The 22,584-nt window shown below is 39.1% G+C and overlaps 1 protein-coding gene across 1 annotated transcript; it reads left to right on the top strand.

The window, feature by feature from the left end:
• Positions 1-8,820: 8,820 nt before the first annotated feature.
• On the top strand, positions 8,821-15,557 carry LOC120418815 (transcription factor Jra). Its single transcript, XM_039581326.2, has 3 exons — positions 8,821-9,879; positions 14,124-14,385; positions 14,457-15,557. Exons 1-3 carry the CDS (start codon positions 9,565-9,567, stop codon positions 14,774-14,776), a joined length of 897 nt encoding a protein of 298 aa, XP_039437260.1. The 5' UTR covers positions 8,821-9,564; the 3' UTR covers positions 14,777-15,557.
• Positions 15,558-22,584: the final 7,027 nt, after the last annotated feature.

Below are 22,584 nucleotides of genomic sequence, written 5' to 3'. Positions count from 1 at the left end.
CTTTAACGCTTGTGATGTTTCAATGCATTCCGAGGCAATGGCACACTACAAATGTTAATAAATGACAAGAAGAGAGCTAGGCGTCATCTAACCTAAGGCACTCTCCAGGATCCCTTCGAAAGATTGGCTGCGCTAGGGTCTGATTAGATTAGATTAGATTAGAATACTTAGAAACAAATTCCTTTCACACAAACCTTTTTTTTACAAATTTGATTATATTCAATTTCCATACAACATGTTCAAGGTAAATAAAAGTCAAGCAAATCTCAATGTTGATCATGGCCGGAAGATGTAAATATCTTATTTTCAAAATATTTAAAAAAAACAATGAAAAAGTTTGTCAAAAATAAAAAAGTTTATATTCATTCCATAACAGCGTAAGTTTTGTTGTCCAACATATAAGCAAACAATATTCCTAGTAATTAATGCTTCAGCAATAAATATTATCTGAATTAAAACTTGACATGAAATTTACAGACAAGCTGATTAGTTAAATATTAACAGTAGATGGAAATAAATAAAATCAAATCAGGTTCTACAATTATAATTTTTTGTATAATTTCAAAACATTGATGGCAAAAAGGTAGGAAAATGTATTCTTCTGCTTGTATTTCAGGAATTCTCGGGAAATTTACAAATTTCCCGGGAAACGGGAAATATTTTTTTCCGGGAATTCCCGGGAAATTTTTTCCCGGGACAGGAAATTGGACGCTCTATCGAGGGGGAGGGTAACTTAATATCAAGCCTAAATTTTTATTTTTCAATTATGGTTCTATCCAAAAGCTCCAAAATATTTATCTAATATGTACCCAAAATATCCAAAATATGAACATTCATCTGACATTTTTTTTTCTAATGTAAGACAACCATCGTATTCTATCCCGTCTCTTTTTTAATATAAACGTATTATAAATTGGTTGTTCAGAGTAGTTCTCTAGAATTGTAAATTATTTCACGATTTTTAAATTTGTATTTTTATATTTGAATGAAACTTTCTCCATACAATGCCAACCAATATTTGTACGTAAATGTATGAAAAAGTTATATGGATAGAATTTTCTGATCGATTTGGTGTCTTGGGCAAAATTAGAGATTATAATTAGGACTTTTCAGAAAAAAAAGTTACACCCTAAAAATACCTATTTCTTTCACTAATACTTGGGTTCCCAGAGTAATATTTTTTAAATTTCGAATAAAATATAAATACAAAAAATGTGTTATGTAACTCATGCATTTGAATGAATAAAAAAAAGGTTTTTTGCAATTCCGCTATGAAACTGTCAACTTTTCCTGTTCTTCGGGAGAGACGAAACGGCCTACTTTTCCTCACAAAAAAACAGTGCTGAAAAGTAGTACTTTTCAGCACTGTTTTGAAATGTATCAACTAGAGGAAAAGAATGTATTTCCATCGGAACCTGATGTTGGCATATTTGCTTATAAAAATCATTTTCACCGGATATCAAGTGGGAATCAGTTTTAGAGGAAACAAGCAAGCAATAATCTCTAAAAACATAAAAAAAGATGTTTGCACAGTGAAATCTCAAGTAGCGAATCAAGAGTACCCAATGTACTGCTCGGCCATGCTTCCTTCGGAAGAAGCGCCTTCGGGTTTCCGGAAGCAGGCCATCCATTGCTGCTTCGCCCGCCGCTTCAATCCCCATAAATGTCGTAATCTGTGAGTGAATCACTCATCTTCACAAAAATCAACTTCATCCGAGGGTTGTTTGAAAAAATATGACAGAACAAAATATGTCAGTGCTCAGAGACTAATGAAATGTGAAAAATGGCTTGGTTTCTTTTTGAAAAAAATGTTGTATGGAACACGTTGCAAAACTTGATTTGCAAAACTTGTATTTATCCATCTCGGTAAACCTCGTTGGATAAATGTACGACTCGTGCTGAAAAAATCCTCTTTTTGCAACTAATCATACCATATCAAAATTGCAAAGAATAAGTAGAGCGAATAATTTGATTTTTTATTAATGATGTGCCAACATAAGAGGCACGATGGAGTTTAGAATTAAAGTCACTTTTTGGTAATAATTTTCGGAGATTTTGTCATTTTTCAATATTTCATGAGGGAAAGACACCCTTAAATATTTTTGAAATGCTGAGAAAATTTCTAACAATTTTCTTCTCTAAGATATTTAAAATCTGACAATTAGTTTCTGAGACACATCCTCATAAAGAATTCGAATCGATGAAAATGAGTGTTTCGAAGCATAGTTAGCCTATAATTTTCAACTTAAGAAATCTCGGAAACTATTTTTTCGTTATTTTTTTGTGTTAAAAAACATTTGTAAAATTTTCTAATCTTTTCTATAAAAATAATTTCAAAATTTCAAAATTTAGTCTAAAAAAGGATGTGAGTAAATTTCGATTTGTAGACTTCTTCAAAAGTTATGCATGATTGCTTGATCGACCCCGTTTTCAAATATGAATTGTTTAATTTTTATTTGTTGTCAAAAGTGTATAGAAAACTATGGAAAATTCTTATTTTGTTATACAGAACTTACTTTTAAAAATAAGTTTCTTCAAAGTCTAATCAAAATAGTAAGAAAGGCAAAGAGTCACTTTTCAGAGTTTAAAAATTATATTTTCATAATAAACTGTTTAACAAATTACCCAGAGAAAAACAAGTACCTAGTTCAAGTTTTGTAGCATTTTTATTGAAATGTTTTCCATGCGTCTCCAAGTCGGAATGTTTGAATTCCATACACGCAGAAAAAAGTTTTGTAGAATCAGCCTGTACGAGGTTTGAATCAACAAATTTTGTGTTGAATATAATCAACGACGATTTTGCGTTGAAACAAACATTGATTTTCTCAAGTCCACAAAAGTCTTTTGTTGTTTCGAAAAAGCTGCTTTGACGTTTAACGTTGATTCAACAAAAATAATGATGTTCAAACCAACAAAACGTTTTGTTGATTCAAATATGCCTTATTTTTCTGCGTGTAGTGAAAGGAAACCTCCAAAATTGACTTTCCCACCAATTTCCGTCATAATAGGTAATTCATTGAACCTAGGAGTTGTCATGAAGATTCATTAATTATGTAGCTTTTTCAATGATATGTCTCTAATCTTGTCGTATCCACACTTTACACAATTACACCTCATAAAAAGCATTTTCAACTGAAAACAAGTGATAAATAGCTCAATAAGAAGTGAGCAAGCAAGTTTCTATCAACAGTTTTACAAAATAATTTGTTTAAATAGTGAAAATCATCAAATTGGATAGAGTTTAGAGTGAGTGCTTAACCTGCCAAACATACGAGAATTTCTCCTATACATATCCAGATCTCATTGAGCATTTATGCTTTTTGTAAGCTTTTTCGACCAAAAAGCTTTCGCGCAATATTGAACGCAATCTTTCTAACAAGTTTTCTATCCACCTTTTAGTTTGGTACGTTTAATTTTTAAATGTTTTCGTTACAAAGAGATCCATATTAATAAGGCTTTCTAGTCAGAAATTTACCAATACATTCAAAGTATGTTTACATTACAGCTGGACGATTGTTTGCATCAGGTTTCCTATCTCTTTCTAGCAAAAGTTTTTTGTCAGGCGACTTCTAGCTGGTTTTTTTTACTGACCGCCCGATATGTCAGCCAACATACTTTGCAGGGCTGTGACAGCTCGAGCTCGATCATTGTTTGCATCAGGGCACTGTGACGAGAAGTTCATCATTTTTGAGTTAAATTATATTTTTTTTCACTGGGCCTAGAAAGCCTTATTATGTTTGCATTAATAATTAAATATGATTTTAAAATTCATTCAAAAGTAGAACGTAGCTGCTCCGACCATTGGCCTACAAGAAAATATCTGGAGTTTTTTTGAAAAGGTCCAATAAACCAAATTTCCAGTTATTGGACCTTTTCAAAAGAAACTCCACATTTGCTTAAAATAACTGCTAGATTTAGAGTCTGAAACAATAAATCATTTGATTAATGCATTCACGGAGAAAAAAGAGTTCCCAAAATCGTGAACAAGCGTTCATGAAAATGGGAACCACGAACAAAGTGTTCAAATAGCATGGTACGTTTTTCAAAATCGTACCATGGGATTTGAACAGTTTGTTCTAGGTTCCCATTTTCATGAACGCTTGTTCACGATTTTAGGAACTCTTTTTTCTCCGTGTTATATGTTATATTTGTAATGCTTCAAATTTAAATGAACTGCCAGGAACACGAAATCTATATTTTGTTATAAAAAATAGTTTTGATTCTTTTTCCATATGATTTGGTTTTATTCATTATTTTAACATTCCAACGCCCAAGGCTCCAAAAAAGTTGGAACGGTAACTTCAACTCGCTGGTTCTCGGCCCTAACTCACCCAATCAAGACAATTACTTTTTCCAGTGATTTGTTAGGATGTCTAGATGATCCTAGAACTTTGCAGAACTCAATTTGATCACATCTGTAATTTTTATTGACAGATAGAGCAATATTGATATCGAAAAGATCGAAGGCCAGAGAGTCGACTGTAATATGCCAACATTAGGTACACGTAGGATTTAGATGCTGATCATGTTGTTTTTTTTTTTCTACCTTCCGTAATCAGTTCAAAACAATGTTGATAAGTGTATCTGAAAAACGGAAATTCCATTCATGCTTCGTCCTAGGTCAGCTGCAAAAACTACCAACACAACCACTTTGAGAGGGCAAAGGCATTCACTTCCAACTACATAATAAGTTTGCCTCCAATGGCAAACCACCACACACCATCACAACTGTGGGGATTTCCCCAACGAGACCGATACATCACCTTAAATTCTGAGAACCGACCACGGCGCGAAAGCATAACTTCGCATAGCTTCGACGAGGTCCGGGAGATCGGGTAAAAAAGTGAGCACACATGTGTTCCTTTTACCCTGCTTTGCTTCTCACACGTTCGGACGCGTTTTGTTCGTGAATGGCGGGAACAAATTCCGTCATTATCAGCAAAACAGAGTGTTAGGTGAAGAGAGCAGAGACGAAAAACCCGATAATGACGAAAACAACCTTCCCGGCCGAGATCCAGTTTGACCAACGAAGACGACGACGCGTCGGATGAGTCATCATTGACGTCAGCAGTGATTGAAGTGATCGTTAAGGTTGTGGTGTCTGTTTCTTCAATGAAATTCAGGGGCCTACCTGTTTTGGATTCACTTTGCTTGTACGTGTTTGTTCAGGTCGTTTGGTTGTCGTCTTGGGACGATTTCGATTAGGAGTTGCTGGTTTACACAGGATAACGAGGAGGTCAAGCATTTTTTGGCGCCAACAATGGGCGTAATAAACAACTGGGTTGAGCCCAGAGCACTTACATCCGGTTGCATTCCACAGATTAGATACATTTGAAACGAGTTAATACTTCATTTTTCGATTGTTTCCAGAATGACTTGACTTGATTATGTTTTAAGTGTATTTCTGGAGCTCTATTTTTTTTTTTTTTTTGAAATGGTCCAATAAATTAAATTTTCAGTTTTTGCTGATTCAAGGCGGTTTCAAAAACACCCAAAAAGCAAAAACTGAAAATTTGGTTTATTGGACCTTTTCAAAAATAACACTCCAGATTCTATGAAAACAGGTTAACAGGTTTGAAAAAAAAACAAATTTCATGTTTCTATTGAAAAATAACATATGATAACTACAACCATCAATCTCGAAATAAAACTTGTTTTAAATGCAATTCAAATCGTTAAAGTCATCATTGAGATGTAAAAAATTGCCAAAATTTCAGCAGGTTCTCACATACTGAAAAATTCAGTATCATTTTGGGTGGGAAAACGACTGTTTGTATCAATTATGGGTTTTTTTGTTTCGGCTGATCATTCAATTAATAAGCGGTTGGTCCGTTTTATACCAATGCCAACGTTTCGATGCTACTGGGGGGCACCTTCATCAGGGCCTATTTATTTTATTTAGACAGTTAGGACATGAATTTTGACGTGAGAACTACAACAGAACTTACTAGGGCTTGACCAACTTAGTCAGGTTTCGTCGATCGGGCGATGTAACATGTAACGGCACAATATTTGGATATTTTTTATTGGTTTACGGATAGATCAGACACAAAACAACAAAAATAGTACGTCGTATTCGAAATTTCAAGTTTAACTTTAAAAACTGTTGTCCCTATTTAGACTGTATTCTCCATCCGCACCAGTTGACGGTAGTGTAAATTTTAATATTTTTAACTGAATTCCGAAAATTATCACGGTTTACAAAAAGTAGCTCTGAACCAATCGTTCCCAAATATTGTGGTGTTGTGTTGAGGCCTAGATAGGACCTAGATGGGTCCGGGAAATCGATTCATTAGCAAAGATTTCCTATGCAATTGTCAAGCTATCCCAATGCCAGTTACATATAGCATAGTTACGCCTGAGACAACCCTCAATCGGATCGAACTACAGTTTGAAGAGGGAACACAAAAAACTATGCTACGACGTAAATTAGCTAACTTGATTTTATGCAAACAAAACTTAATTGAATTGATAAAAATAATGGTTTAATCACCCCCTTCAATTGAATTCAAAAATGTAAAATATCTGATACAATTTTTACACCATTTTTTTTTGTCTCACAAGTTATATTAACGTTCATCGACAACTGTTTTTGCACAATATTTTGATATTTTTAAATTGTTTCGGCTAGAACAGACACAGAGAAACAATATTTGTAATCGATTTCAAAGTTTGAAGCTTTCAAGTGCCCTAAAACTGCTCTCCCTATTAAGACTGTAGTTCCGATGTGCCCTAGATTGTGGTGCACACGTTTTTTTATTATTTTTAATATCGGCTCATGCTTTTGATCTTTTTGTTTTTTTTTTTTGTAAGGCCATTGGACATTTTATTTCAATTTTTTGCAAAATACAGTTCAATTATCATGATCAGTAGTACTGGAGAATATTACGGTTCTGTTCAGCAACGGAGGGCAAACATAAGTCGTCTCTCATCCTCATTAGGGTGTAATATTGTAATATGGTTGTATGGATAAAAAATAAAGTTGTCCAAATTTAGTGAGCACAGCACTTTTTCAGTGCCTTTTGGGGTCATCAACAACTCCCCATAGTTTGGGAACGATTGGGTTAGTCCTCATTTTACGCAAATCGATTCAATTTTCCATATAAATCTTTCCATTTTTTTTTATTTTTGATATTTCAAAAATCCACGATTCACGTTATTTTAAAACCAGATTCATATTTGTTTTCTCTAGAAGGTGCTCTACACCTTTCCCGAAGAAAGTATGGTGTTAACTTGCTTCTATAAAAAGATACAGCGTGTTCAAAACTCGTCTAAAACGTGTTTTTTTGCTTGACAATCACGTTTTTGACGAGTTTTGAGGACGCTACATATTTCTTCTTTCAGGAGCAAGTTAGCACCATACTCTCTTCGGCAAAGTTGTAGAGCACATTCCAGAGCATCCGAATATAAGTCCGGTTTTGATAAACATGAAACGTGGATTTGATAAATATCAAAATCAAAAAAAAATGTTTTCCCCATGCAAATTTATATGGAAAATTGAATCGCCTTGCGCAAAGTGAGGACTAAACCAATCGGTCTTAAACTTTGGAGAGCTGTTTAGGGCCCCAAAAGGAACTGAAAAAGTGCTGTGCTGGAAAATCGATTTTTGATATTACACCCTAATGCTCATGCTCCAGACTCGATTATACGTAGTTCGTTATCCGAAGGTTTGTATGAGACTTCGTGTAATCGAACCATTATTGTGTTTATTTTTTATTTTCCTCATTTCAACATCCAATTCGAGTTCTGCGACCCCATTTTAGTCAAATTTTAATTGTTGATTGATCAAAATTACCAAATGCGTTTTCAATTTATAAAATCTAAATAACTTTAGAGTAGTTAAGGGGTCATAGTAGAGCTCGACAATCAAAAATAAGACATAGAAAAAAAATCGTGTGTCGAATAAACAGATTTCAAAATAGTTTTTAAAGAAAAACCCGATTACAGTTAAGGTGAAGCCGTTGATCATTTTCGAAGAAAATTGATCATCACTATAAAATATTCTGTATTAAATTCAATTTAACGAATTTCAGCACCAAAAGGAATCAGCATGTGCCGGTTGTTGCTTTCTTGAAGCCACTGAAGGAAATTTTGATCTAAATCAATTGTGCTTCAAAATTTATATAATTTTGTGGCACAGTCATTGACGGCCTAGTTGGAAATCATTGATTAATGACGATTTCCATAACTTTGCAAGGAATGGTATAATCGTTACCAAAAGGAATCAGCATGTGTAGAGCACTATTCTAAACAACTTGTGGAAGGAATTTTGTCAAAATATTGAAAGCGACGCAAAATTTATATCTTTGAACGAAAAATCGTGACAACGATGGAAGTCTTCACGTTAAACCGAACTGTAAAAAATATTTATTTTAAAGATTTTCTTTAAATTTACAGCAGTGCTTACTTATGATTTTTATAAGGTACAATAAATCAAATATTAAATAGGCTCCCCTCCCACAAACATTTACACACAAGATCTTCTGTTGTTATTAGCTTTAAGAAAATCAGAAAAAGGATCTAATAAAAATAATTTTATAAAAAAACTAAAGTAAAAATTTATTCAAGTTAAAAACAACGGATTTTATCATTTTTCTATCGCCAAATCTCCTCCGTCAAACCAACATAACTCATTAATTATTCCACACCCCACAGTTGAGGGTTCGTTTTCCGAATGAAACCAACATTTTTCAAGCTCACACACTCACACCATCGCCATTGACGTTTCGGCAGCCAATGGGCGCTCGCAGGGATGACGACTCGGGCTATTTTTAGCACCATGATTCATGAAAAGCAGCCAGTACGACTACGATTGCCTCATTCGTGCTTCAACCGTCGAGCGGAGAACATCGTCGTCGATTTCGTGCCACTTTTATTGGACAGCTCTCATTAGACGTCGAATTGCGGTATTTTCGTAATATTTGTGCTAATATTGTGCTTTTTGTAGAGATAAGAATATCGTCTAATTGCTTTTAAAATATATTACGACGAGAGTGAGCATGTGTGTGCGCAAAAAAGGTGTGAATTGTGAAACCTCACTCGAATGATTTTGTGTTGTTTACACGCAATATCGTCACAAAGAAGAAGTTATTGTTGAGTGTGTTGGTAGAAAAATTGGAATTTTTCTGCGAGACATTGTCACCGAGTAAGTGCAATAAGTGTAATGCAGTCATTGATTATTTTACACATTGCTGCGTATTGAGAACTGACTGGCACGTCAAAGGAGCCTAATCTGCAAAGAGAAAAATTAAAGGAGAATAAATGTGCATCTAAACGAAGTAAAAGGCATCCATAAAACGATCAAAGTGACCTTAGAGAGCAAAAGGCGAAGCATACTTCGATAAATAAATACAATATTGGCTGTGCTGCCTTGAGAACGATTACGGAACGTGGATTTTTTCCTCCCAATTCAACTGCAAAGCCTGCTGTGTGTTGGTGTGAATAAAAGCCTGTGGCGTAGATCGCGAGGGGCAAAAACAAACAAGTGTCACGCGGTGAGAGTGTGTTGGTGTGCCACATATTGACGCACACACACACACACCGACTAAACCGATAGGGGGAAAAATGCGGAATAATATCAGCAGCAACAACATGGAATCCTTGTACGACGATAACAACGCTCAGTATGTTCCGGCCACGAGTCAGGCTGCCGCCGGTACCACCAACACCGGAAATAGCCTGAAGCGACCGGCCACGTTGGAGCTGAACCCGGGCAAACGACGCAAGCCAATGTACAATGCGTCCGTCACGGCGCCACCCGTGCTCACGTCGCCGGATCTGCAGGTGCTAAAACTCGTCTCACCGGAACTGGAGAAGATAATCATCAACAATGCCGCCCTGCCCACGCCGACGCCGAGCAGTATCCTCTACCCGACAAAGGTAAGCAGCAAAACGGGGATTTCGTCTACCTACCTTTAAATTGAAATTTCGTTAGGGTAGACGATTCGAACTGTTATAGGGATCTTATGTCATGACCCCTTCTAAATAATTCTGCAGGTAAACAAGGGCGTCTATGTTGAACTATAATTGATAACATGCGTCCAAGAGTATGGGAAAAAGATAGAATTTTACTACCAAAAAAACACTCCTTCACCCTTTACGATTATACGCCACCAAAAGAGCAATAACTTTATTGCTAAATCGTAAATTTGGTGCCTTTATCCGATTCTGGATACTTCCACAGCACACAGCGCTTGAAAGTTCGGTTTGTCGTATTGGTGTTTGTTCGCAGAGTATCCGCTCGCTAATTTATGCTGTTTTGTTGACGGGACGGCGGCGACGTACGTGCACATATTACGGTGACTTGTCCTGGGGCGAAACGGAACACACAAAAAATACACCCCCTTTTGTTGGGTGTCTTTTGTTTGTGCCACATGGCTTCAGTATTTTTCAGTGAATGTATGTTTCAAAGTCATCTATGTCTTATGTACATAACTTTTGCAAAATGAATGTTTTAACAAATTTTCACAAATGAAAAACAAGAAAACTGAATTTTAAATGCAATCAAATTGCAATCAGCTGTCTACGACGACGACGATACGAAGTTGACTTTATAGCTGTCGGTCACCAGTGGCTAGTACCAACCACTAGTGTCTTCCTTTTATCTACAAGGACTTTGCCGCCGTGGGCTCCTAAGTGTATACACTACGCACAACGCATGGCGAATTCCTGATTTAGTGTGATATGAAAGTATGGCACGGAGCGACGGCGCCGAATACCCATATTTACACAAAGAATTTTAGAGAGCCCGCCGACCGAACCGGCGACCTCTGGATTGTGAATCCAGTGCGCGGTCCGATTGATCCACACGGCGGGACAACCGCTGTCTACCAAATTATTTTCTATCAAAAACAATTTTCATTAGAAAAAAATTAAACATGTGTAATAGATTGTAACTACTAAGAACAACGTTTTTTTCTGCATTTTAAATCAAAATGGCACATCAAAAATTTTTACAGCAAAAATGTTATTATCATAAATTCATGAACACTTTGAAAATTTTGGATTGTAGCACAGCTGTATAAAACATTTCGTAATACTTATTGACTAAAAAATTAGTAGTAAGTAGTAAACTGCACGTTTGATATTTTTTGGTCACGACTTTCATCTTCCTTGTAAATTTATGAAAATCACCATTAATCAATGATTGTCAACCAGGTAGTCAAATTGCTTCACCAAATTATATAACTTTTGAGATACATTTGATTTGGATCTAAATTCCTCCAGAGCCTTCAAGAAGGCCATAGCTGGAGTATGCTTATGCTTATTCATGTTGGTACAAGAATTTGTAAAAAAGAACTATAAACAGAGCATTTTACACAGTAAAAAAATCATCGTAATATAATATCTTTTATGCCAGTAAAAAATGTAATTTTACCTCTAAAACTTTGTAAGTTTACCAGTTTTCTGGTGTAATATCACTTTTTCAGTGTATGTATGATGTAAAATTACATCATTCAAGAGGTAATATTCAGCCACCAAAAATTACATCTTCCAAATTTACACATTGTTTTTTTTCTAGGTTTAAGGTTAAGCCGTCAATCCTTTTCAAAGAAAATTGATCATCACTCTGCACCGTTAAAAATGTGTAAATTTGGAAGATGTAATTTTCAAAATGCTTCAAAATTTCCTCAATAATCAACACCAACATAAACAAATGTAAACATTTAGTGTATCCCACTTACTACGAGGGACATTGACAAAAGGCGTGATAGAGAAACATTCAATGTTTACATTTTTTGTATGACCTAATCTAATAAAAGTCTAGAATTGTTATGGAGGGAAATTTTGCTGCATTCTTTCCACGCAAGTAAAAATAAAAACATTTAATTTGATTTCGTAAACATCAAAGTTTGTTTCGCAAATCCTTTTGCGTTTTTTCGTATATAGCGGTATAACCGACCGTTGACCCATAGACTAATTAAAGACTAAACACTCCGAACAAAATTTTCAAAAAAGTATGACTCATAAGCTGTGAACCGCGGGTACCACGGTGAACCGCATCGGCTAGCCCCTCGTATGACAGATCGACCTGGCAGCGCTGACTTTTTCGATTTCGTTTTGTGCTGATTTACGCGCGCATCTTGTTTATTTTTGTTTTGCTTTGCAATCAAGGTAGCAGCCTGCGAAGAAGTCAATCAGCTGTGCAGCAATATTTGTTTGGTGAAAGAGCGGGATTTACTAGTGGTCACTCCGGCGACACTATCATCCCAGTGCATCCCAGAGCTTCCCCAGGATAAGATTGCCGCCCTGACGGAACACATTCAGGAGGCCGATGCCGGTTCGGCCACGTTCTCGATGGCCTACGCCAGGCCCGTTTTGCCCTCGCCCTGGACCGTGCCATGAATGACGAAAAGAACGTGATCGAGTGTGCGTACGTACGCTCGGATATTTTCGAGGACATTTACTTCTCCATGCCGCTGCTGCTGGGTAACACAATCTCGAGAAGAAAATTGGTCAACCCAAGGTGAACGCCTACGAGAAGGAGCTGCTGAAAAAGGCCATTCTGGAGCTGAAGAAAACCATCCAGAAGGACGAGGAGTTGTCAAGAAGAACTATGTGAATTATTTTAATAACTTTCATAAATAAACCCTCAAGTACATGATACAAAGTATCCGCGTTTTTGTTTCGGCGGGTTTTGGTTCCGGGCCCTCTTTTGTGAGAGTCCTTCTACACATGGAACAAACTGTGCTGAACTCCGCTGGTAACTTCAAGGATGCGCATGCCCTGTCCCTGCTTGCTGACAATCTGAGCGGAAGGTTGATCGTCTTCCTCGTTGCCAGTTCCAGTTGTTGCCCCCGCGTACAGCTCGCCCATATCGGTGCCAGGGGAGGTCGTACTCTTTGTCGGTAAAATTGGTTCGGGGACAAATTTTCATTTGATGACGTTATCGCTGGGATTGGGAATGCCAAGTTGGCAGTTAAGGGAAAAGCTAGGGGCAAAGATCTTGGCCGTGCTGAGGTTTTTAAAGTAGGTGCAGTACGTCGAGGTCTAGATAGCGTCTCCAAGAACTTTCTAGCCTCTCAGGGCGAAGATTCCGGGTTGGAGGAAGTCGGTTTTGCCCCAGCGGTATTAACCGGAGGCGGCCCGCTTGGCAAACCCGACGGTGTTCACGTGATCGTTTTCTGGGAGGATACGACTGAAAGTCCGAAATCGATCGGGAGCTGCTTGTTGCAAAATCCCGGAATGACCTTCTAGCGAGGCGCGTCCATCACGCGGACACGCGGAATGTGAATCGCTAGAAATTCGACCACCCTCGAGATTCCCCCCGGACGATGGTTCACTCTAGTAATCATCGTCCTCATCCGGAACTTGTTCCGTTTGAATCAAAACAAAAACATAAACAATAACATTGCGCGAAATGTCATGTCAAAGTCAGAGCTGCCAGTTGATGACATATCGATCCGTCATTTTTGACAGTGAACCGGTCCTGCCGAGGGGTCATAAAAAGGTTGAGTCATGGTTCAGAGTCCACTGTGTAGTCTTTTATTAGTCTATGGTTGACCATTTCCAACGATGTTATCGACAGCTGTATTGCGAAAAAAAACATGGTGGAATAAGGATTGAACCAATAACTTCTTGGTTGGTAGTCTAACACATTAATACGGTCCTGTGGATCGCTGCATGCAAGCTGCTGCAAGTCCGTCCCATATGTAATTTCGTCAATTTTGAAGTAATGATGCTGTTTGGTTTGGAATCATGTGAACTATCAGATAAACCAATAAAATTTAATATTTTGTTCCAGAAATCCGTAGAAAACGCACTTTTTCGCCTTATGGGCGGGACAAATTTGAAGTGCGTTTTTCTCGGCTTGCTGATTTTACATATGGGACGGACTAGATTTGAGCGGCAGTGCAGTAGATCGCTGACATTTTTACACAGGGAAAATTGACATTTTCTGCAGCAAAGTTAGGATGAAAGATTTCGATGTCCTATATTTGAGGAATTGATAGGAAGGGCCGAATTTGCCTTACGTTTGCAGTTTTGAGTAGCAGGCTACAAGCTGTAACAATAAACTTTCTAAATATAATATTTATTTAAAATTAATAATTAGTTAAGAACATTATGTTTAAATATCTTATGCAATATTTAATTATTTCTTCTTCTTTTTTAACCATCTTCAGGCCACCACCGAACAGGAACAGTTTGCCAAAGGCTTCGACGAAGCACTACTCTCTATGCACGAAAAAGACAACATCAACAAGATGCACATCACCCACAACAACAACAACAACAGCACCAGCAATAACAATAACAACAGCAGCAGTAATAGCAGCAGCAACAGCAGCGGCAACAGTATAGTGGCAGCTGGGTCAACCCCCGTACCCACCTCAGGCGTTCACAGCAACACGATGAGCGGCGGTGACATCACCTACACTGACCTCGGTGAGTTCAACTCGTCGTTGAGACAAGTGACGAACTGTGGCTAATTATTGTTTCTTTCTTACTCTTTACAGACAGCTACCCGGGTGTCATCAAGGAGGAGCCCCAAACCGTGCCCCAGTCGCCACCGGTCAGCCCGATCAACATGGAAAACCAGGAGCGCATCAAGCTGGAACGCAAACGGCTCCGGAATCGGGTGGCCGCGTCCAAGTGCCGCAAGCGAAAGCTCGAACGAATCTCCAAGCTCGAGGACAAGGTGAAGGACCTCAAGACGCAAAACACCGAACTGTGCAGTATCGTGTTCAATCTGAAGCAGCACGTGATCCAGCTGAAGCAGCAGGTTATAGAACACCACAACTCGGGCTGCACCATCACGCTGACGGGAAAGTTCTAAAAAAAGCGCTTCGAGTCGGTTATTTATTTAAATGTACGCAATCCTATTTCAACTCATACTTGTTCTTCTTCTTTGTAACCACGCCCATCTTCCTGTTTTTTCTTTGTCCATTTTCATCGAACTTAAGTAAGACAAGAAAAAAAGATTACTAAAACATGCTACAGCAAACCGCTTTAAATACGACGACGAACAGAAAATGCCTTACAAAAAAAAAACGCGAACGGAACGAGCGTTAGTGTTAACCATTAGCAATGTAAGTCCCCCCTCCTTAATTCCTTAGAGAGTGTCGTCCCAGCGAGTAAAATTTTAAGACGCGCTAGAAAACAAGACGGAACCAGCAAGCAAGAAACTCTAGTCTCCAGATCGGGAATGCCCAACGCCAAGCAATGAAATTGTGTAACGCGTTAAGCATTTTTAAACGTTCCACTTTGGGTAACTGCCACAGCAGATTCGCACGTGTCATAAAACAAACTGTTTCGGTCCCGCTGTGCGTTACAAAGTATTTGTAAAGTTCAGATTAGCGAACGAAGAGCGCCAATTAAGTTGAGGTTAATTTTTACTACACTAAGTTATTGATTTTAGAACGCAGAGAGTCCACACGAGGGGCAAAGTCTCACTTAGTTTTTTTGTTTGGTTTTATTTATCAGTTTTGTGCGCGAAAAGATTTGGCAGAGTAATATGCTATTTGTTACAATCAATCAATGAAAACAATGCTAATTTAAAAAATGCAAATAAATGTAAACATTTGAAAGTTATTTACAATAAAGATTTTTTATTCTAACTGTTTTATTTAATTTTTACATGATCACGGACGAACAGACAATACACAAGGAGCAAGTCACTAGTTAGTTTGCAATACGTCGTAACAGCCATCGCGATCCCTGACACTTACTTGCTTTTTTTCTCTTAACGTGAAGACTTCCATCATTGCCATGATTTTTCGTTCAAAGATATAAATTTTGCGTCGCTTTCAATATTTTGACAAAATTCCTTCTACAAGTTGTTTAGAATAGTGCCCTACACATGCTGATTCCTTTTGGTAACTATTGTCCCATTCCTTGCAAATCTATGGAAATCGTCATCAATCAATGATTGCCAACTAGGACGTCAATGATTGTACCACAAATTTATATAAATTTTGAAACACATTTGATTTAGACCAAAAAAATTTTCAGTGGCTCCAAGAAGGCACCAACCGGCACATGCTGATTCATTTTGGTGCAGAAATTCGTTAAATTGAATTCAATCGAGCTGTCAAATCTGCAACATGGAGTAAAACTCTCTGTGAAGTTGCTGTGATGTTTTCCATGGCACTTCGAAAAGTTTAACTCCATGTTGCACGCACACACTCTCACTTTTAAACTCTCGATACAAAAGTTTTTAGAGTGATGATCAATTTCCTTCAAAAATGATCAACGGCTTCACCTTCAAGAAAAAAAACTCAACTTTAAAGGGAAAATTCAACTTTATTCAGCAATTATCACAAGTCAAGAGAGTTTTCCTTTCCTTAAAGAAGGAAACATTCAACTTTTGTCAGCAGTTGTCACAATAGAGGCGAAATCTGAACACTTCACACTTTAAAATTGATCACTTTTTGAAATAAAGTACATTCATAATAAAAATAAAACTTTTCTGGGGAATGGGTCATTCTGGGGCATTGGATTCTGGGGAATGGGATAGAACCGCTTCTTGGCTCAGGTTCAATCGGTTGTGTACTGCTTTTATGGTTCATCTTTTTACTTGATTCCGCACTTTTTTATTCTTTGCTTTAATATTGCAATGCAATTTTGAACCTTTTATAATCACTACTGCAGCAACAGAACCTTTTATAATCACTATTCTGCCGTTCTACGCATAATTGTCCCATGTTCAAAAAAGTGCAACTGAGAAAAACGCGATTGAAATTTTTCGACCGATTTCTGTGTTTCTACGCATAATTGTCCCGTGGGTTCCTATTCGCCCTATGTGTCCCTAATCGCCTCAGTTAGCAGTTTATCACCAAGGGGCTGGAAACTCTAATATTTTTTTAAAATACTGAGTATATTAACGATATTCCAGTATACTTGTTAGTATTCTAACCGAAAAGCAATAAACTGTTAGTATATTAAGATACTCTCAGTATATTGGTAAGTATACTGGCGATATGTAAAGGAAATAATAAGTATACTAACAGATATTTTGATATACTGGTTGACATAATAATTATAGCTCTAAGAGTTTCCAACCACTTGTTTATCACCCTTTTTTGTGATTCTCTTGCTATACAACATGTAAACAAGACATAATGCTTAGTAAAACTAAAGATTCCGTGTAAGAAAATACTTGGTGGGACAATTATGCGTAGAAGTTTAACGATGGGACAAACAGACTTGGTGTTGTTTTTAATGAGTTTCCGAACAAAGTACCAGATTTTATGTGTTTTTCTTAAAGTACACTTCAAACTAAACTTAAAAATGTCATAAAGTCAAAATCGTCCAAAACTGACATGGGACAACTATGCGTAGAACGGCAGTATTGTAGCAACAGAATTTACAGTGTTTCCATTTGCAGTGTTTCTGTTTCTGTTTCTGTTTCTAAAAATTCAAAAAACATCAACTAACAAATATATTTTTACTTTTAACAGATTGTATAATGTATTGCGCGTATCTAGATAATATCAATTTCAGCGATTTTACAAAACGCCAGGGTGGTATATCCGCATGACGTGCGGCTTGTTTGAAAAATAAGATCATAGCAACCGTTAAATATTCTGTCCGATCAAAATATCTGTCATTAATCAACTGTTTTCTTATTTAGTTGACTATTTCCTGCTTACAAAAAGAAATTTGCTGTACACGCGAAGGTTTGGTTTAGAATTGATAAGTTTTATTGTTACTAATAATTATTCATTTGAACAGCTAAAATGTTATACCCTGAAGACGATTTAATCACATATGACGCATTGAACTCAGCATCCGATTCATCGGAAGACGAATCGAGCTACGGGGAACCAGAATTTCTACTGGATCAATGCGATGAGGCCGATTCTGCTCCGTACCTCGTGGACGAACTTTTCGCGCGTGATCGATCGGTGAATAGAGAAGAGACGAACAACGCAAACGAACCACGTGCTTCCGGCTCAAAACCAAGATCAGTTTCCAAGAGAAAGGTAAATTATCTGTTTTAGTTGGTAAAACGTTGACGATGACATTGTTGTACGACTTACAGAATGGGTTGTCTGCATTGAACGAGCCGTCAGGAAGCAAGAGGCAAAAGGACAAGCCTTTAACGTTTAAAGGCGAAGTGATAATTAAAAACTTTAAGAACCAAAAAGGCGCAGATCCATGTGGTGTCTTGGATGTTCAAGCAGATGATTCAGATGGCGTGTTGCGTAAAATCTGGGATTATTGCGCTCCATTTGTACACCGTGGAGTTGTGTTCAATGACACCATTCATGACACAATAGCAGCAGAGAGCGATTCTTCGATTGCATTGGTTGCGTGGGAGGAAGACATGCCGTCTTACGAATCGTGCTGGAACTTCATGCAGGTCCACGATAAAATGAGCAAGCGGTACTTTTGTCCCTCGAAGATTGAGGCGAAGTCACTGCTAAGCTGGGAGGATAAAGATGAGTGTGTTATCCTTTTTAAGTACAGTGCTTCGGTTACTAGTAAGAAACGATGGACTCTGCTGAAAGAAAAGCTGTTGAGCCCAATTCTAAAGGATCGTGCGGGTGCTGAAGCGATTTCATCGGTCAACGCTGTGAAATCTGAGCTGAAGGAACGGCATGGCAGGTACCTCTGTGCCGATGATATCGTCTGGTTGTGCTGGGCCAACTACATCTGTACCATGCCTTCAGAAAATCGAGCAGCTTTGATCGACAACTCCCCACAAACACACATGGTGGAGCTATTTTCTACGGTGCCAATTCACAGCGAAACTCTGCTAGAAAAAGGTCGGCTCGATCTTCAGGTGGCCTCAACTGTAATTGCTTCTTACAGAACCAACATCGAACAGATGGAATCCGATCATCAGCAGCTGCTGAACCTTGCCAGCCTGCAGGGTCAAAGATTAGCCCACATGCGGGAGAAGCTGACTGAACACGAAGCGATGATCAACGCGATGAAAAGGACCGTGTCTGCGCGGGAAACCAGTTTTTCTGAAGAGCTAGCTCGTGGCGTAACCGACAGCAATGATGATCAACATGCATAAACTTGTTTCTACATTATATCCGAGTATTAAACTTCATTTCAACATTTACTTCATGAATCAGTACAATAAAAACTAATGCTAAACCTTACCTTACCTTACCTTACTGTGTGGGCCCGTATAGCGCCCCCCTGTCTATGGTTCGCAATATGCGTGCACGGGCATCAACCCCCTGTCTCCGCACGTCAACACACACAGCTGTCAGCGCACGGCAGCACGGCCTCAGTTCCTGTTCAGCAGTCATCCAGTCTGGTGGCATCTCGGCCACGCTCGGAGTCCTGATCCGTGGGAGCTAGGGTCTACACAATGGCGAATCCTGCCAGGAGAGCGTTTGTTCTTTTCGCTTAGCTCTAGTGTTTTGTTTTTCGTTTTCGGTGCACGCCAAGCGCGTTAAGTGACAGGTGAGTGAAGTAAAAAAAGGAAATCAGTCAGTTGATTTTCGGTTGTGGAGGAGGATCCGGCTGCTCAAAATCGAAATTTTGGTTTGCCTGTCACGCGGAGAGCGTGGACTTTTGGCTGAAATTTTTGATTTCTGCACCATTAGCATGGTTTGTTTTGCTGTGGTGAGAAAAAGAGCGGGAGACTGAAAAAAAAGTTGAACTGCGAGAAAGTGAAAGAAAATTTATGTTGACACTTTTGGAAGTGATGCCAGATTATCAATATCTGTACAATATCTGTGACTTTGTCTGCAGGTCCCAATTTAGTAATTTCATTGACTTTTGCTCATATTTTGAAAAAGTTTGGTCGTGCGTAACCCCAACTTAAAGTTTAAGGAAAAATCAAGAACAAGATGTTCCTTCTGCTTAGTAATTTAAGCTCTCGGTAACTAAATACCGCTAAATACAGAAGATTGGAATGTGGGCTGTGTAAAAAGCGGTCGAAGTTTTTTTCCTATCTTTTTCGGGGAAAAGAAGGAAATGGCTTGTAAATGTCACTCATTCCAGAGGTAGAGATGGCTTCACTGGAAGGCCTATGGAAGAGGAGGTTTGTGAATGTTCTATCATGTCTGACGTAGACTGGCTTGTGGATATCTTCAGTAAGACCTGTGGGGGAAGGATTTGTAAGTGCATGTCTAAGCAACGATTTGAAGAAGACAACAACGGCTTGTGAGCTCTCACTGAAAGGCCCTTACGGCTTGTGAACTCACTGAATAGGCCGCAACGATTCTACAACGGCTTGTGAGCTCTCACTGAAAGGCCCTTCCGGCTTGTGAACTCACTGAATAGGCCGCAACGACTTCAACAACGGCTTGTGAGCTCTCACTGAAAGGCCCTTCCGGCTTGTGAACTCACTGAATAGGCCGCAACGACTTCAACAACGGCTTGTGAGCTCTCACTGAAAGGCCCTTCCGGCTTGTGAACTCACTGAATAGGCCGCAACGATTCAGCAACGGCTTGTGAGCTCTCACTGAAAGGCCCTTCCGGCTTGTGAACTCACTGAATAGGCCACAACGATTCAGCAACGGCTTGTGAGCTCTCACTGAAAGGCCCTTCCGGCTTGTGAACTCACTGAATAGGCCGCAACGACTTCAACAACGGCTTGTGAGCTCTCACTGAAAGGCCCTTCCGGCTTGTGAACTCACTGAATAGGCCGCAACGATTCAGCAACGGCTTGTGAGCTCTCACTGAAAGGTCCTTCCGGCTTGTGAACTCACTGAATAGGCCGCAACGACTTCAACAACGGCTTGTGAGCTCTCACTGAAAGGCCCTTCCGGCTTGTGAACTCACTGAATAGGCCGCAACGATTCAGCAACTGCTTGTGAGCTCTCACTGAAAGGCCCTTCCGGCTTGTGAACTCACTGAATAGGCCACAACGATTCAGCAACGGCTTGTGAGCTCTCACTGAAAGGCCCTTCCGGCTTGTGAACTCACTGAATAGGCCGCAACGATTCTACAACGGCTTGTGAGCTCTCACTGAAAGGCCCTTCCGGCTTGTGAACTCACTGAATAGGCCGCAACGATTCAGCAACGGCTTGTGAGCTCTCACTGAAAGGCCCTTCCGGCTTGTGAACTCACTGAATAGGCCGCAACGATTCAGCAACGGCTTGTGAGCTCTCACTGAAAGGCCCTTCCGGCTTGTGAACTCACTGAATAGGCCGCAACGATTCTACAACGGCTTGTGAGCTCTCACTGAAAGGCCCTTCCGGCTTGTGAACTCACTGAATAGGCCGCAACGACTTCAACAACGGCTTGTGAGCTCTCACTGAAAGGCCCTTCCGGCTTGTGAACTCACTGAATAGGCCGCAACGATTCTACAACGGCTTGTGAGCTCTCACTGAAAGGCCCTTCCGGCTTGTGAACTCACTGAATAGGCCGCAACGACTTCAAGAACGGCTTGTGAGCTCTCACTGAAAGGCCCTTCCGGCTTGTGAACTCACTAAATAGGCCACAACGACTGGTGAACACTCACTGAAAGGCCTGTCTGGCTTGTGAGCTCAACGGAAGACATCAACGGCTTGTGATCTCTCACTGAAAGGCCTTTCTGGCTTGTGATCTCACTGAAAGGCCGCAACGACTGGTGAACACTCGCTGGCTCATGCCTGGTAAAGGTAAGGAAAGAGTTAAAATAGAAAAAGTGGGGAGGTACAAATGTGTATGGCACCATAGCGAACAATTGGATAAAGGAGAGAAGAAAGAAATGGTTTTGTAAAAATGTGTTGGAAAATACATCAAAAGAAAGGATAATCGATAATAATCAAAATAAAAATAAAAAAACAATTTGCGAGCAGCTTCTTCCTCTTTCATCGGACGGTCGTGTTCATCGTGGTGGCTGCAAGGGTGTCGGATACAATTTAGCGCCTCCACAATGATTTGAATATTATATCCTTGTCTCGAATCTAAAGCTGTCAGTTTTCAGCAGGAAGGTGCTCTCAAATGAGAAGCACCAGCGTTGCTGTATTTTTTTCTAGAGAAGGGGGGAGATGTGTGGGCCCGTATAGCGCCCCCCTGTCTATGGTTCGCAATATGCGTGCACGGGCATCAACCCCCTGTCTCCGCACGTCAACACACACAGCTGCCAGCGCACGGCAGCACGGCCTCAGTTCCTGTTCAGCAGTCATCCAGTCTGGTGGCATCTCGGCCACGCTCGGAGTTCTGACCCGTGGGAGCTAGGGTCTACACACTTACCTTTCTTAAAACTGTTTTCCACATTTGGCCCACATGCTCACATGAGCTCCAGATTTAGCCCGCCATTCAAAAACTTTGAACAACGTTTGTTAAATTGCATACTGGCCGGGCGCAACCAGTCCGAAAAGCTTGGACGCCCACCTTTCTTTGGTCTGTTAATTTTTGCCTAAAGGGTATGCAACAAGCAGTGAACTCACTTAACAGCTTGTAGAAGCGAGCTATTCAATAATTTTTAATTCAAGTTCCACATTAATTACGTATTTTGAAAATTTTGTCGAATAAATTCCAGTTATTGTATTATGAGTTATGTTTAATGTTTCAAATGAAGTCATAATAATGTAAATGTATGAACATAAATGTAAATACTCATTTTGCTATTATGCATCTAGTTGAAACCAATAAACAAAAGAGTTGTCGAAATGATTTAATAAATAAATAAAATATTTTTTTCCTTAGTTATGTTGACACAACGTGGTTGAAGAAAATCAAGAGAAA

Source organism: Culex pipiens, chromosome 3 (assembly GCF_016801865.2).
Source record: "Culex pipiens pallens isolate TS chromosome 3, TS_CPP_V2, whole genome shotgun sequence".
NCBI classification, from domain to species: domain Eukaryota; kingdom Metazoa; phylum Arthropoda; class Insecta; order Diptera; family Culicidae; genus Culex; species Culex pipiens.
This window is presented reverse-complemented; position numbering and strand designations above follow the sequence as displayed.

What these genes read in the sequence shown, in the direction of transcription:
- LOC120418815 (XM_039581326.2), top strand. Translation starts at nt 9,565, where the DNA reads ATGCGGAATAATATCAGCAGCAACAACATGGAATCCTTGTACGACGAT. An exon ending in GTATCCTCTACCCGACAAAG is followed by an intron (nt 9,880 to 14,123) that starts GTAAGCAGCAAA and finishes AACCATCTTCAG; the next exon opens with GCCACCACCGAACAGGAACA. An exon ending in CATCACCTACACTGACCTCG is followed by an intron (nt 14,386 to 14,456) that starts GTGAGTTCAACT and finishes TACTCTTTACAG; the next exon opens with ACAGCTACCCGGGTGTCATC.